The following is a 16,948-nucleotide window of genomic DNA, read 5'->3' as shown; positions in this document are numbered from 1 at the left end:
AAATTTTAAAAACCAGGGTGCCTGGGTGGCTAAAGCATCTGACTTTTTTTTTTTTTTTTTAATTTTTCTAAGTTTATTTATTTTGAGAGAGAGAGCAAGCACAAATGGGGTTGGGACAGAGAGAGAGGAGAGAAAATTCCAAGCAGGCTCCATCCTGTCAGGGCAGACAAAGGGCTCAAACCCAGGAACCACTAGATCATGACAAGAGTCAGACTCTTAACTGAGCCACCCAGATGTCACAAGCATATGACTCTTGATCTCGGCTAAGGTCATGATCTCAGTTTGTGAGTTCAAGCCCCACATCAAGATCAAGAGTCAGACTCTTAACCAACTGAGCCACCCAGGTGCCACAAGCATCTGACTTTTGATCTCGGCTCAGGTCATGATCTCAGTTTGTGAGTTCAAGCCCCACATCAAGATCAAGAGTCAGACTCAACCAACTGAGCCACCCAGGCGCCACAAGTATCTGACTCTTGATCTCAGCTCAGGTCATGATCTCAGTCTGTGAGTTCAAACCCTACATCAGGCTCTGTGCTGACAGCACAGAGCACAGAAAACTGCTTGGTATTCTACCTCTCTCTCTCTCTCTGGCCCTCCCTTGCTCATGCTCTCTCTCTCTTCCTCTCAAAATACATAAACATTAAAAATATAAATTCAAATTAAAAAAATTTAAACCAAATCACAGTATTCTCATATAATACTTGTTCCAAATGACCAATCTTTATTACAAACATTGAAAATAACACTCAAAGTTGCCTTTCAAATCATATTTACATTGTATGCACTACTACAAACTTGAGCCACTGAAAAAGCACAAATTAAATCACCATCAAAAAGTGGGGTTGATAGATGATAGTCCATCAACAAGTAAACAGAAGTCATGTTAATTTCAAGCTCCATTAGAAATGGGGCTAGGAGCACACTTGCATAGAGAAGTTTGATAGCTATGAAAAAAACTAAAGAAAATAATGAATATTTAGAGGCTCCAACAGAGAAAGGGCAATGTTGAAGTTTTACTTTGAAGCATGGTTATTTCTGCACATTTTGAACTTTCAATAATGCATAAATTTAGTATAGTGCTCCAGCAAGTGAGTAAACAGCATGAGACAGGGCAAGTCAAGCCAGGCTGTCCACTTCCCCACACTGTTCAGCGCAATCAAGGAAGTCCACCATGTGAGAGGCTGAGCTGATCAACACAATGTACAAACAGCACCCTTCAGGTCTGGAAGCTAGCACACTCACATCTGAGCAAATTTCAGGAATTGTTGCTTCGTGAGGCGGTCCCAGATGCCTGATGTCTTTAACTTTCTTTCTTAAAAGAAAACAGAAGGTACTAATAAGACTTAAATCCTCCAGGGGCACCTGGAGGGTCTGACTCATGTGCATCTGATTCGTAATTTCGGCACAGGTCATGATCTTTCACAGTTCCTGAGACTAAGCATGTCGAGCCCACCTCTGTACTGACAGAACAGTGGGGAGCCTGCCTGGGATTCTCTCTCCCTCTCTCTCTGTTCCTTCCCCACTCATAGTCACTCCCACACATGCTTTCTCTCTCTCAAAATAAATAAACATTAAAAAAAAAAAAAAGAGGGGCATCTGGGTGGCTCAGTCAGTTAAGTGTCTAACTTTCACTCAGGTCATGATCTCACAGCTTGTGGGTTCAAGCCCCACACTGGGCTTTGGGCTGACAGCTCAGAGCCTGGAGCCTCCTTCAGATTCTGTTATCTCCCTTTCTCTCAGCCCCGCTCCCGCCCCTCTTTCTCTCTCCTTTCTTCCCTCTCTCCCCTTCAAAAATAAAATAAACATTAAAATTTTTTAAAAAGACTTAAATCTGCCAACATGAACATTATAACCAAAATTCCTTGAATACTTTTAAGGGTGTGGCTTCAGTCATTCATGAGGTAAAAATGATTCGGGCTGAGGAAGTAGCCAAACTTGCAAAAATCCAATTTCGGGTCAATTTAAGTTTACCTATTTTACCTACATTCCCTATGCAGTAAAATTCACTCTGTTATACTATTCCTTGAGGTTTTTTTTATTTTTTTAAATGTTTATTATTATTTAGACAGAGAGAAACATAGCATGAGTGGGGGAGGGGCAGAGAAAGAGGGAGACACAGAATCCAAAACAGGATCCAGGCTCTGAGTTGTCAGCACAGAGCCCCACGTGGGGCTCGAATCCATGAACCGTGAGATCGTGACTTGAGCTGAAGTCAGACGCTCAACTGACTGAGCCACCCAGGGGCCCCTATTCCTTGAGTTTTAACAAACTCTAACAATTGTATAATCACTTCCACAATGAAAATACAGGAAAGTTAAATGAATTTATTTTATTTTCACAAAAGCATGTACAAACAACTAAACCACAAAATAATACAAAATATTATTAGCTTCAAGAGCTAATTTGGCATCAGCTTAATACAAAGCTACAGTAATCAAAACATTGTGGTACTGTCATAAAGACAGACATGTAGACCAACAGAATAGACAGTCCAGAAACAAATGACATTTACAGTCAAATGATTTTTGACAAAGGCGTCAAGATCAATGAGGAAAAGACAGTCTTTTAGACAAATGGTCCTGAGTAAACTTACATATCCACATGTAAATGAATGACGTCAGGCCATTACCTAATATACAGAAAAATGAACTCAAAATGGATCAAAGACCTAAATGTAAAAGCTAAAACTACACAACTCTTACAAGAAAATATAGGGCAAGTTTCATGACACTGTATTTGGCAATGACTTCGTGCATATGGCACCAAAGGCACAAGTAACAAAAGAAAAAAAAAAAGGTAAACTGAACTTCATCAAAATGAAAACTTTTGTGTATCAAAGGACACTATTAACAGGGTGAAAAGGCAACCCAGAGAAAAGAAGAAAATATTTTCAAGACATATGTGATAAGGGATTAATACTCAGAAAATACAGAGAACTCATAAACCTCAAAAACAAACAAAAAACTAATGATATGCAAAGAATTTGAATAGACATTTCTCCAGAGATACAGGGATGTCTAATAAACACATGAAAGATATTCAACATCACCAATCGTTAAGAAATGCAAATAAAAACTACAAAGAGGGCACCTGGGTGGCTCAGTTGGTTAAGCATCTGACCTCAGATCAGGTCATGATCTTGTAGTTTGAGTTCAACCCTCATTCGCATCAGGCTCTGTGCTAACAGCTCAGAGCCTGGAGCCTGCCTCAGATTCTGTGTCTCCCTCTCTCTCTGCCCCTCCCCCGCTCATATTCTGTCTCTCTCTGTCTCTCAAAAGTAAATAAATGTTAAAAATATTTTTTTAAATAAACTACAGGGGTGCCTGGGTGGCTTAGTCGGTTAAGCATCCGACTTTCGCTTAGGTCATGATCTCGCGGTTCATGGGTTCGAGCCCCGCGTCGGGCTCTGTGCTGACTGCCAGCTCAGAGCCTGGAGTTGTTTCAGTCTGTGACTCCTCTCTCTCTGACCCTCCCCTGCTCACACTCTCTCTCTCTCCTAGAAATAAATAAAACATTAAAAAAAATTTTAAAAAATAAATAAATAAATAAATAAACTACAATGGAATACTACCTCAAACTCATTAGGATGGTTACCATCAAAGACAAATAAAAAGAAAATATCAAGTATTGGCAAAAATATAGAAAAATTAGAAGCCTTGGGCACTACTAGTAGGAATGCAAAATTGTTAAGTCTGACAGTTCCTCAAAAAATAAAAAATAAATATACCCTATAATCCATCAATTCCACTTCTGGGTATATCCAAAAGTGAAAGCAGGGTCTCCAAGAGATATTTGTACACTCATGTTCATAGCAGCATTATTCACAGTAGCCAAAATTTGGAAGTAATCATTCATCAACAAATGAATGAGCATAATGTGGTGTGTGTATATGCATACATATGATAAAATATTATTTGGCCTTAAAAAGGAAGGAAATTTTCATATGCTACCACATGGATGAACCTTGAGGACATTATGTTAATAACTAAAATAAGCTAGTCACATAAAGATGAATACTGCATGACTCTTTGATGAGGTACCAAGAGCAGTCACAGAGACACATTAGAATGGCAGCTGCCAGGAACTGGGGTAAGAGGGGAATGGGGAGTTGTTATTTAATGTTGTTTAATGATAGGGAGTTGCTGTTTTAATCAAGATAAAAAGACTTCGAAAGATGGATGGTGGTAAGGTTGCACAGCAACATAAATGTAATTAATATCACAGAGCTGTAGGCTTAAAAATAGGTAAGCGTAAATTTTAGGGGCAACTGGGTTGTTCAGTCAGTTAAGCATCCAACTCTTGATTTCACCTCAGAGTTCTGAGATTGAGCCTTGCAATGGGGCTCCCCTCTGAGTATGGAGACTCCTTGAGAGTCTCTCTCTCCCACTCTCTCCGCACCTCCCCCACGCTCACTCTCTCATGTGCACATGCATGCAATCTCTTTCTCTCTCTAAAAAAAGAAATAAAGGGGTACCTGAGTGGCTCAATCCACTGAGTGGCATTTTTATAAAAGTTATTGTCAATATACATACCCAAAAATAAAGATTAGAAGATATACTCCAAAACATTACCTGTGTTTATCTTTAGGTGCGGTTTTATTACAAAGAACTTTAAAAAACTGGATGTAAAACCATGCTTCGCCACAATCCTATATATAACATATGTATACCTACTATAAATAATTCAATATTTATTGAAGAGTATCTCCTACGGGTTTAGAAATGAATAAGGGGCACCTGGTGGCTCAGTTGGTTAAGCATCTGTCGTCGGCTCAGGTCATGTTCGAGCCCTGTGTTGGGCTCTGTGCTGAAGCTCCCTAGAGCCTGCTTTGCATTCTGTGTCTCCCTTTCTCTGCATTCTGTGTTTCTCCGCTCACACGGGGGGGGGGGGGGGGGGGGGTGTCTATCTGTCTCTCTCTCAAAAGTAAATAAACATTAAAAATTTTTTTAATTAAAAAAAATGAAATGAGTCACGTATCTTAGGAGTCAAAGATTCAAAAGAATGGAATTACCCTGAAGGAACTCGGCATCTAGCAAAAGATTTTATGGGCTAGAAGAAAGAGTCTTAAGGTAAACGAGAAATTTAATGCTATTTAAGTACTGAACTAGTTCACAAGTGTTACTTGTAAGACAACCCAGTTAACATGAATAAAAACAGTTCTTGTTCAGGAATTAGCATTTTATCATTTTATCGTACTAGAAGTTTAAATATTCTTTATAAATTCTCTCATTCATTACACAGATGACAAAGTTCAAACTCTAAACTCTCCAGCTGGGACTTAGAAGATTAAAAACTCCTAAGGCGCACCTAGGTAGCTCAGCTGGTTGAATGTTCAAATCTTGATTTCACAGGTCATGATCTCATCATGGTTCCTGAGTTCAAAACCCTGCATCCAGCTCTGCTCTAGCAGCACATAGCCAGATTGGAATTCTCTCTTCCTTCTTCTCTGCCCCTCCTCTGCTTTCTCTCTCCAAAAAAGAAAGAAAAGAAAAAAATTAAAAGAACACCTCCCCGTGCCCCTGAGTGGCTCAGGTCATGATTTCAGGGTTCACAGCTGCTTTGGATTCTGTGTCTCCCTCTCTCTCTGCCCCTCCTCTGCTCACACATTCTCTAACTCCTAAAAACATGTTATCATCATAGTTCGTGAGACAAACATAATCAGTGATAAATCACTAATAGCAGCAAACACCCCATCCTATGCATAATTCTTGAGCATTCATTATGACCTTTTAAAACGCACATTAAAAAATTTTTTTCCTGGGGCGAGTGGGTGGCTCAGTCGGTTGGGCATCCGACTTCGACTCCGGTCATAATCTCACAGTCTGTGGGTTCCAGCCCCACGTCGGGCTCTGTGCTGACAGCTCAGAGCCTGGAGCCTGCTTCAGATTCTCTGTCTCCCTCCCTCTCTCTCTGTCCCTCCTGTACTCACTCTCTCTCTCTCTCTCTCTCAAAAAATAAAGATATAAAAAAATTAAAAAAATAAAATTTCATGTCTAAAAAACTTTTTCCCCCTACCTTCTCCTTGTTCACCACGGGCTCACTGTGCTGAAAGGTAAAGTGGCTATAATAGTAACTCAGTTCCTTCCCTCAGGATGTCCACAGTGCAGTTGAGGAGAGAAAAAAACAACATAGAAAAAAGCTTTATGATATATATAAATCATTGCCAAATTCCATAACAGTAAAAGCACAAACAATATAAAAAAAAAAACATGAGGGGCGCCTGGGTGGCTTAGTCGGTTAAGCGTCCGACTTTCGCTTAGGTCATAATCTTGCGGTTCGTGGGTTCGAGCCCCGCGTCGGGCTCTGTGCTGACTGCCGGCTCAGAGCCTGGAGCCTGTTTCAGTCTGTGACTCCCTCTCTCTCTGACCCTCCCCTGCTCACGCTGTCTCTCTCTCTCTTTCCTAGAAATAAATAAAACATTAAAAACTTAAAAAAAAAATGTAAGCTGACCTTGATTAAAATTTAAAACCTTCATGCATCAAAGGGGATTATCAACCCTAAACTTAGAAAAAGTATTTGCAAATCATATACTGAAAAGTAATTAATATCCAGAATGTACACCCACTACTGGATATGTACCAAAGAATACAGAAACACTAATTCAAAGAGACACAGGCATCCTTACGTTTAACTACAATATTATTTACAATAGCTAAATCATGGAAGCAGCCCGTGTCCATTGATTAATGAATGGTTAAAAAAAGAGTGGGGATGGGGCGCCTGGGTGGCTTAGTCGGTTGAGCATCCGACTTTCGCTTGGGTCATGATCTCGCAGTTCGTGGGTTCAAGCCCCACGTCGGGCTCGGTGCTGACTGCCAGCTCAGAGCCTGGAGCCTGTTTCAATCTGTGACTCCCTCTCTCTCTGACCCTCCCCAGCTCGCGCTGTCTCTCTCTCTCTCCTAGAAATAAATAAAACATTTAAAAAAAAAAAAAAAGAGTGGGGTTACGGGACGTCTGGGTGGCTCAGTCAGTTAAGCGTCGGACTTCGGCTCAGGTCATGATCTCAGGGTTCATGGGTTCAAGCCCCGCGTCGGGCTCTGTGTGAACAGCTCAGAGCCTGGAGCCTGTTTCAGATACTGTGTCTCCCTCCCTCTCTGCCCCTCCCCTGCTCTCTCAAAAATAAATAAAAACATTTAAAAAAAAAAAAAAAAAAAGAGTGGGGTTTGCGCGCACGCACACACAATGAACTATTACTCAGCCATTAAAAAAGAATGAAATCTTGCCATTTGCAACATGGATGGCTCTAGAAAATATAATCCTAAGTGAAATAAGTCAAATAAGTCAGAAAAAGACAAATACCATATGATTCGACTCATATGTGCAATTTAAGAAATAAAACACACAAAGAATAAAAGGAGACCACCAAAAAACAGACACTTAACTCTAAATGATGGCTCCCAGAGGGGAGGTGGGTGAGTGAGATAGGTGAAGGGAATTAAGGATACACTTTTATGATGAGCATTAAGTAATATACAGAATTGTTGCATTACTACATGTATACTTGAAACTGTTACAATGTATGTTAACAACTCAACAAAAGGGGGTGGGGGGCGGAAGGAGTGGACAAACAACCCAATTAAAATTGGCCTAAGACTTGAACAGATTTCCTCAAAGAAAATATACAAATGGTCAAGAAGTACATGAAAAGATACTCAACATCACTCATCACAGAAATGTAAATCAAAACCACAAAGAAATATCACCTCAATTCCATTAGATGGCTAGGTAGGGAGGCAGGGAAAGAAAGAAGGGTGCCTCGGTGGCTCAAACAGTTAAGCACTCTTGATTTTGGCTCAGGTCACGATCTAATGGTTCTTGAGCTTGAACCCTGCAACAGGCTCCATGCTGACAGTGCAGAGCCTGCTTGGAATTCTCTCTCTCCCTCCCTCTTTCTGTGCTACTCCCCAGCTAACATGCACATGCTCTGGCTATAAATAAAGTAAATAAATAAATAAATTTTTAGAAAGAAAGAAAATAACAAGTGTTGGTGAAGATGTGTTAATAACCGCCAAAGAGTGCTAGCAACCAAAGTATCTATCAACAGATGAAGAGATAATAGAATATCATTCTGCCTAAAAAAGGAAGGAATTTCTGACACATGCTACAATACAGGTTAACATTGAAGGTATTATGCCAAGTAAAATAAACCAGTCACAAAAGAACAAAGACTGTAGTATTCCACCTACATGAGGTACATACAGTAATCAAATTCAAGAGAAGAAAGTACAATAGTGATTGCCAGGGGACTGAAGGGAGGCAAAATGGGGAGTTACTATTTAATGGATATGGAGTTTCAGTTTGGGAAAATAAAAAAAAAATTCCATATATAGTGGTGATGAGTGCACAAAAATATGAATATACTTGGGGCGCCTGGGTGGCTCAGTCGGTTAAGTGTCTGACTTCCGCTCAGGTCATGATCTCACGGTTTGTGGGTTCGAGCCCCAAGTTAGGCTCTGTGTGCTGACAGCTAGCTCAGAGCCTGGAAACTGTTTCAGATTCTGTATCTCCCTCTCTCTCTGACCCTCCCCTGCTCACACTGCCTCTCTCTCTCTCTCAGAAATAAAACATTTTTAAAAATGTGAATATACTCAATGCCACAGTATACATAAAAATAATTAAATAGTAAATTTTGTTACATATTTTACTACCAAAAAATACACACCAAAAAAAACAACCAAAAAACAGGATAGTGAGAATGTAATAATTGGCGGCAAATTTTAGATTTCTAGTCAATTAAAGATCACTTCAGCAATGATGATAAATGTCTCAATGAAAAAAGCCATGATTAGCCTTCATAAATGGAGGGTGTTTGTGTCAGAGAAGGATGAGGTACTCTAGTACAAATGCCTGCAGGACTCATACCTATACTGTAAGTAGAAAACAAATTTGAACTTACTGTAGAAAATGAATTTGAACAAGTTATGTTAGGGCTAGAATTCAGAAGCCCTGGTATTCCAAGCGAAGAGTCTGACCAGTTCAGCAAGGCGACAGTAATATTTCTCATATGAATGTGAGTTCTGCTTAGGTGTAAAGACTGAAAGCTGGAGAGGAAGACAGGAAGACACTCAACTAACTATGGCAAACCCTAATTAAGCAACCATAATGTTCCCAAATATCAGATTAAAAACTAAAGAGAGCACTGAGACAGGCAGTGATTGTGAAGGGACAAAACGCAACTTTCGGAAATTTCCAGAGTACTAGCTGGTAGTTTAATGTTTCTTGGTCTGGACAGTGGATGGTCTTCACTCAGATACTTCAATAAGCAGGCACTCTTATGATTTGAGCACTCTTCTACATGTATATCGTACTTTAATTTTTTTAAGTTTTGTCAAAAACAAAAGCCTAGACTTCACTTCCAAGAAACCCCCAGCTGGGAAGAAGGCATACATAAAAATATTTACCAAACAGCATGAAACATGCAACCACAGAACATGTACAAATGACCCAAAAATCAGTTAGTTCTAAGAGAAAACCCAGAGGCATTGACATCTAAGGTGGGTTTTAAAGAGTAAATGGAAAAAAAAAAAAAAAAGAGTAAATGAGGTTGTCAGAGGGATGAAAAAAAGAGAATGCTCCAGGCAAAGGAAAAAATATGAAAAAGGCACCAAAGCAAACAATAATAGAATCATTTATCCAGAGAACTACAAGTAGTTTTGATAGTTCAAAGATAACATCATCTAAACTGCAGTGGAAGTAGAGAAAATAGAAAAAAGGAATTAGTGTAAAATGAACACTGGATGGAGAGGATTTCATCTCTGATTAGATATGGGTGGAAAACGAAGAATGGAATGGAGATGGTTTTCAGTTTGCCATAATCTGACTATTGCCTCATCCATCACGGTTCCACCCATAAACTAGACTCCAAGATAAGAAGTACCTCCAGGCCAGGTACCAAGTCAAATGCTAAGATTATCAAGGGGCTCACAGGCCCATTTCATAGCAGAAAAAGCTATGTAAAAACAGGGACATCAATAAGGTACAATACAATAGAGTACCCTCCTGGTGAGAAATCTGCCACCAGAAAGGAAAGGGCTAATTTGAAGTCATGAGATATGAGGAAGAGCTCATCATGAAAGGGATAAAATACATTGGCGGGGAGGGGGCGCATCATTTGAGGAAACAAGTTACAGATAAGTCTATACCCCTGTATCCAATCTTTATTTAAGTCCTGTCTCATTTCCCCAAAATACAGCTCCCTTTATCCCCACCACCTTCGTTGCTTAACTCCCTACTTTCATCTGTACCTAATACAAGGCTTCCAAGCACAAACAGGAGTGCTCCTCTTTTAAAAAATCAGATGGCGGGGGGAGGGCACCTACATGGCTCAGTCAGTTGAGCATCCAACTTTGGCTTAGGTCATGATCTCATGGTCTGTAGATTTGAACCCTGCGTCCAGCTGAGTGCTGACAGCTCAGAGCCTGGAGCCTGCTTCAGATTCTGTGTCTCCCCCTCTGTCTGCCCCTCCCACACTCATGCTCTGTCTTTCTCTGTCTCTTAATAATAAATTTTTAAAACAATTTTCTTAAAAATCAGATCATGAAGGGCGCCTGGATGGCTCACTTGGTTGAGCGTTGGGACTTTTGCTTGGGTCAGGATCTCACCATTCATGGCCTCAGGCCCGTCGTGGGCTCCACACTGGCAGTGTGGAGCCTGCTTGGGAGTCTCTCTCTATGCCCGTCCTCCTCCCCCCACACACACACACTTTCTCTCTCTCTCTCTCTCTCTCTCTCAAAAAAAATAAGTGAACTTTGGGGTGCCTGGGTAGCTCAGTCAGCTGGGCATCCAACTTCACCTCAGGTCATGATTTCACAGTTTGTTACTTTGAGCCCCGCATCAGGCTCTATGCTGACAGCTCAGACTGAGCCTTGGAGCCTCCTGGGATTGTCTCCTCGCTCTCTGCCCCTCCCCCACTCAAGAGAGCACGCACTTTCACTCTCACACAAATAAACATTTTTTAAAATTAATAAATAAGTGAACTTAAAAATAAATAAAAAACAAAAACCAGATCATGAAATTCCCTACAATAGCTTCCTACAGCTCTTAGCATAAAATTCAAACATGTAATCTGGTGTTCTGCAATCTCATGTGAGACCTTCTCCCTAACCCAAAAGTTTTCAAAGCTATACAGGTCTTCTCTTAGATCTCAAACCACATGAAGTTCATTCCTACCTCAGGACCTTTACACAAGCAGAGGACCATGTTCCTTTGTCCAGATCTTCACCAGCACTATATACCAACACCTGCAACAACTAAATCTGTCCATCCTGTCTCAGGTTATTACTTTCTCAAAAAAATTTCCTGGACCCTACCAGTTACTGCTGATCTCCACATACGGTTTAGGTTTCCAGAAAAGTGTCTCATTTTGGGCATGCCGAGGTTGAGAAGCCCCTGGGACACTCAGCTCTCTGACGCACAGGTGATGATGTAGGTCAAGGGTGACATCACTATCAAAAGAGAGACTTGGACTAATTTAGTACCTAAGTCTGAAGACAGGGAGACTGTGAGAAGGGATTCTCACCTTGGAAAAGGCACCCCTGATCTCCCAATCACTGTATGGAATGAGATGTTGATGATGGGAATGAAAGTGGCGCCGGGGCGCCTGGATGGCTCAGTCGGTTAAGCATCCGACTTCTGCTCAGGTCATGATCTCACGGTTCGTGGGTTCGAGCCCCAAGTCAGTCTCTGCTGACAGCTAGCTCAGAACCTGGAGACTGTTTCAGATTCTGTATCTCCCTCTCTCTGACCCTCCCCTGCTCACGCTCTCTCTCTCTGAAATAAATAAAACATTAAAAAAAAAAAAGTGATGCCACCTCAACGGTGTGAAAACCTGAGACATGTTGGATAGAATCTTAGGCAAGAGAGGACTGGGGGGAAAAAAACACTGAGAAGCAAGAGCCAAAAATTTAAGGAAAACCAGAAGAGTTAAGTCACAATTCCACAAACTTCTCTTCCCGTTTACGTTTCCTCCACTGCCAAAACCCTTCTCATGTTTCATCCCTTCAAACGCCACTCCCAGAAGCCTTTCTGTACTTCCCCAAGCAAAATTTATTAGCCTCCACTCCGTGCGTCCACAGGTTTCTTTTATCATTAGCAGTGTACAAGATCGGACTCATGCACGTGTACTGTTATGGTCTGCCCTGCACTACATCTGGGTTATATTCCTTCCCTACATTACACTGTCAGCTCTTGGGGGGCACAGACATTTTAATTCATCTGTGGGTCCGTAAGAAAAGTGGATAAAACAATTTTTTTAAAAAGTTAAGAAGGGTAAATAACTAGAGAGAGGCTACCGATAATTTTTCCACTCTTAACGTCTTATAAAACAAAATAACAGATCCTAAATTAATTTACATTTTCTTAAAGTAATACATTCCTGTAGAGTCCTTTAAAAAGTCAGTGCTAAACAAAAATATCCTCTCATGAAAATGCTTATCCTGTGGCAACAACACAATGTAGCTGTTTCCTTCAACATATATATATGAAATGCCCTTAATTTATTTGGAGACTTACCATATCTCAACATAATCTTCTAAACTGCAGATTCTGTACAAAACAAACACCAAAAAATGCTACAGAGACGCAGGAGGAAATGAGGGTGTCTGCCAATCCTGGTTTGAGCCAACTGCCGCCTGCATTGTTAGGACGCCATTCCTGCCAAACCAGGGTCAGGCATTCAGTCCACATTTGTTCCAACAAGTACTTCACACACGCACACTCCTTTAAAAGTCCACAAGAAAGACTCCAACGCCACACATGAATACCAGGACTAACGCGAGTGAAGGGCGTCCTATTAACCAGCACGAACAGACTGAGTAATTGCACAACAAAGGTTAACTTGGTACACGCGAAAAGTCCACTCGGGTGTGGCGCACCTTCCCAGCCAGACCCGGTCCGAGAAAAGCAGCACTGCACTCGCACATTCGCCCCGGCCCGCGCGTGCGGGAGCGCAAGCTCCGCAATCCTCGAGTCCACCCTACAGCCAAGTTTCTGAGGCGGGTGAGGAGGGTGCGACCACGGAAACCACAAACCACAATCACTTCACAGGAAAGCTCAACTCTCCACCACTCCCGTACCGGAAGCAGCGCGCAGCCTTCGCTCCACAAGGAAGCCGGCCGAGGGGGCCGGGCGCGCGCGCCGAGTCTGCCGGGACAAAGTTTAGAAACCGGGAAAAACTTTCCCGAAGAGTAAGCGCCGCGTCCGCGCGGGGCCTGCCGCTCGCTCCGCTCCATCCACCGCGGCCCCTCAACTTCCCGAGAGCCAGGAAGCCGCGGCCCCGCCCGCCCGCCCCGCCAGGGCGCAGGCCGGGGGCCCCCGCACAAGAAGCGGGCCGGGTGCCGCACCACAGCGCTCCAGAAGCCCGATTCAGGGCGGGGTCGCAGAGAAGACCTGGCCCGCCCGCCCGCCCACAAGAGGAACCCCTCAGCCAGACTGCGGAGCCCGCGCCTGCCTGAAGAGTTACCTGCGGCGAGTGAGGCGAGCGCAGAACGAATTCCCGAGGCCCGAAGCCGACGGCCGCCGCTTTGTCTCCCTCCAGTCCGTCTCCGAGGAGGAAATGGGCCGCCCGGCGCCCCCGCCCCCGGCCCGCCCCCCGCCCGCGGCCCCGGCCCCGCCCGCCCTTCCCAGCACCTCCCTCCGGCGCGCTCTTCCCGGCGCCTCCCGCCGTCGCCCCGTTTTCCAGGCCCTAGCTTTGAGGGGTGAGGCCCCGACCGAGAGACCCTGGCGACGTCGAGCCGGGACTCCCAGGAGGACCTCTTGTTCTCCGCCCTTTACCCCTGAGTTACTTCATGCCAGAGCCCTAGTGGGCGTCCGGGCCGGGAGTGATACCTGCCCCGCCTCGCACCCCCCCAACACACTCCGATAGGAAGGAGGAGCGATGACTCCTGGAACAGCCCGCGAACGGGGGAGGGCAGGTGAGTCACTGCTCGGCTCACAGGTGAGTCCCAGGGCCCTGCCCGCGCTAGCCCCACCCCCCTGCCGGTGTCTCAGGAACCCAGCGCGGCGACGCAGTCCTGGGGACGCTCCTGGAGTGCCACAGGTGCTCCCGAGTTACAGGCTTCCAGAAAAGTTCCCTAGGCCCACCCACTGATTTTACGGAAGGAAACTGGCCTCACAGCTTGAGAAGGAGTGGAACTAGAATCCGACTCTAGGGACTTTATAATGTGAGGTGGAAGGCCTCCTTGAAGTCACCTAACCCATCCCCTCACTTGACAGATCAGGAAGCCAAGATGCCTCCTGTTGAAGGGCAGGAACCTGTTACAGCAGCATCCCCTCCTGAGACTGACCCCCTACACACACACACTCGCACTTGATGGACCTGGCTTTTATCTCTACCCCTCCAGCCATTTAGGGAATGTTTATCCCCACCCTTCCTTACCTTCCTGGTGAATGCTCTAAAAAAACTTCAAAACAAACAAAACAATTACATGTATTCACTATCAGCCTGATTATAAAAAAAAAAAACAAAAAAACCCCTAAGGGTTTCAACTCCTTCATGCTGGGATGATGAACAAGGTTGATTTCAGCATTGGCCTAGAAATTCAAAATAAGGCAAGACCCAATACCCACTGCCAGCTTGGTACTGAGCACTGAGCAGGGTACAAGGGAGACTTCCACAACATGTTTACCCTTTACTACTCACATCTCCCTCTCCTCCAGGAAATGCAGACTCCTGGAAAACAAAGCCTGTATTCCGTCCATCACCCAGCTCAGTACTCATCCCCTAGACAGTGCCAAGTTAACATCCACAGGTGAATGTGCCCATGGTAATTCAAAGCGCTCTGGGTTTCTGCTAGGTAAGAGATGTGGACAAGGCGCAATAGGACCATGAAGGGAGAGAACAAACTTCAAAAAGAAAGACCTTAACAAGCCATTCTTGCCCCAATACACCCCATTCTCTGTCTTCAGAGTCTTTGCTCCTGTAGTCTCCCCTGCCTGGAATGGCCATGGCTTCCCCCCACCATACTTGGCTACCTCAGATCATAGTAATCAGTCAATAAATATCTGAACCAACTTTTCTGTTTGAACAGTTAAGGGATTATACTCCATAGCTTTGTATATCCATCACCTCACTGAGGAGTAGCTACTTAATCTGTGAGGCCCCTGTTTCAAAATTATTAAGAATTTCAAGACAGGGGCGCCTGGGTGGCTTAGTCGGTTAAGTGTCCGACTTTCGCTTAGGTCATGATCTCGCGGTTTGTGGGTTCGAGCCCCGCGTCGGGCTCTGTGCTGACTGCCAGCTCGGGGCCTGGAGCCTGTTTCAGTCTGTGACTCCCTCTCTCTCTGACCCTCCCCTGCTCACGCTATCTCTCTCTCCTAGAGATAAATAAAACATTAAAAAAAATTTAAAAAAAAAAAAAGAATTTCAAGACAGCAGAATGTTCGTGAAGCCATTCTAAGCATAAGGCCCTACCATAGGTTTAATATTTGGGTCCCCCAAAATTCATATGTTGAAAACCTAATGCCAAAACTGATGGTATGATGAGAGGTGCTTTTGGGAGGTGACTAGGTCATGAGGGAGGAGCCCTCAGGAATGGGATTAGTGCCCTTATAAAAGAGGCCCCAGAGACATCCCTTGCCCCTTCTGCCATGTGGGGACACAGCAAGAAGCCTCTGACTATAAACCAGGAAGAGAGGAAGAGAATTCTCACCAGAATGTTACCATGCTGATATCTTGATCTTGGACTTTCCAGTCCCCAGAACTATGAGAAATAAATTTCTGTTGTTTATACTACCCAGTCTGTGGTAATTTGTTACAGCAATGCGAAGGCCTTAAAGATGAAAGAGAAGGGTCAGATGACAAAAAGGATATGATAAGGGAATTGCAGTGTGCCTAGTAAGCTAAGGGGAGTCAGCTTTCTACCTCTGAGAAACCTTGAAAACCTTACCAGGGTAGACTTGAGCATTCACTGTGTCCCAGGCACTTGCTTTGTATGGGGTGGGGGGGAAGAAGCCATGCTACAGTAAAGAATAAAACTACCCTGATCCTCTTCTCACACAACTTAAAATGTAATGGAAGAGACAGCTATTAAAACAGGTAAAGCTATAAAAACAAAGTCAAGTGTGAAGATAGAAGAGAGATGAGATAGAAGTAGATTTGGGGGGAAATTAACCTAGGCTGGGTTCAGTGACCTGAGGAAGTGACCTTTATGCTATGACTCATGCCAGTCCTACTTTAGCGCTCACCTCTCCACCAAAACTGCTTTCATCAAGGTCCCTGATGACCTCCAAGCTTGATCAGTCTCCTTCTTGACACAGTATCTTCATTGGGCCTCTAGGACACTAGTTTCTTCTGAGTTTCTTCCAGCTTTTCTGGCTGCAACTTCTTATTCTCCTTTAGAGATTCCTTCTAAATCCTCCCAACCTCTAAATGTTAGAGCAGCAGTTCTCAAAGTCACTCCAAGGACTCCTGAGTCCCTTTTTAGGGAGTAGTAAACTATTTTCATAATAATATTAGAATATTATTTGCCTCATTCATTCCCAGTCTCTCATGATCTACACTAGAGTGTTCCAGACGACATGATGTATCATATGGCATCACACAGAATGCAGAAGCAGATGGAGAATCCAGTTACCACTTATTAAACCAGACAGTTAAGGAGATTTGCAAAAATGCAAGTAATAATGACACTTCTTCCTAAATTTCCTTTTGTTTTAGACAACATTGTCATTTTTCTTTAAAAGATGTTATTGATGAGAATGTAATCATACAGTAAACACTGATAGACAAAACTCGCATAAACAAGCTCTTTGAGATCTTCAAGAAGTTTTAAGAGTGTAGAAGATTGCTGAGATCAAAAAGTTTAAGAACTGATGATAGAGTGTCCCAGGACTCCATCTTTGGACCCCTATGTCTGTCTGTCATAAACTCATTAGCAATCTCATCCAATCTTTTGGTAATAAATATGCTGACAATGCCAGGTTTATATCACAACCTGAACCTTTCCCCTGA

The 16,948-nt window shown here is 43.3% G+C and overlaps 1 protein-coding gene across 4 annotated transcripts in view; it reads right to left on the bottom strand.

The window, feature by feature from the left end:
• Positions 1 to 13,543, bottom strand: part of CTNNA1 (catenin alpha 1) — a 174,822-nt gene extending 161,279 nt beyond the window's left edge. Inside the window, exons 1-2 of one of the 4 annotated variants that reach the window (XM_039224868.1) lie at positions 13,460 to 13,543; positions 8,899 to 9,041 (exon numbers count right to left, since the gene is read on the bottom strand). Coding sequence is in view for 1 of the 4 variants with exons in the window: in XM_039224866.1 (XP_039080797.1) it covers positions 12,511 to 12,523 (13 nt within the window). In the remaining 3 variants the exon portion in view is untranslated. Of the gene's footprint in view, positions 1 to 8,898; positions 9,042 to 12,510; positions 12,606 to 13,073; positions 13,163 to 13,459 lie in introns of those variants that run through there. The other 3 variants (XM_039224867.1, XM_039224869.1, XM_039224866.1) reach the window with 3 other exon arrangements.
• Between the last annotated feature and the right edge of the window lie 3,405 nt (positions 13,544 to 16,948).

This window comes from Hyaena hyaena, unplaced genomic scaffold (assembly GCF_003009895.1).
Source record: "Hyaena hyaena isolate Hyena2069 unplaced genomic scaffold, ASM300989v1 scaffold_1806, whole genome shotgun sequence".
NCBI lineage: Eukaryota > Metazoa > Chordata > Mammalia > Carnivora > Hyaenidae > Hyaena > Hyaena hyaena.
This window is presented reverse-complemented; position numbering and strand designations above follow the sequence as displayed.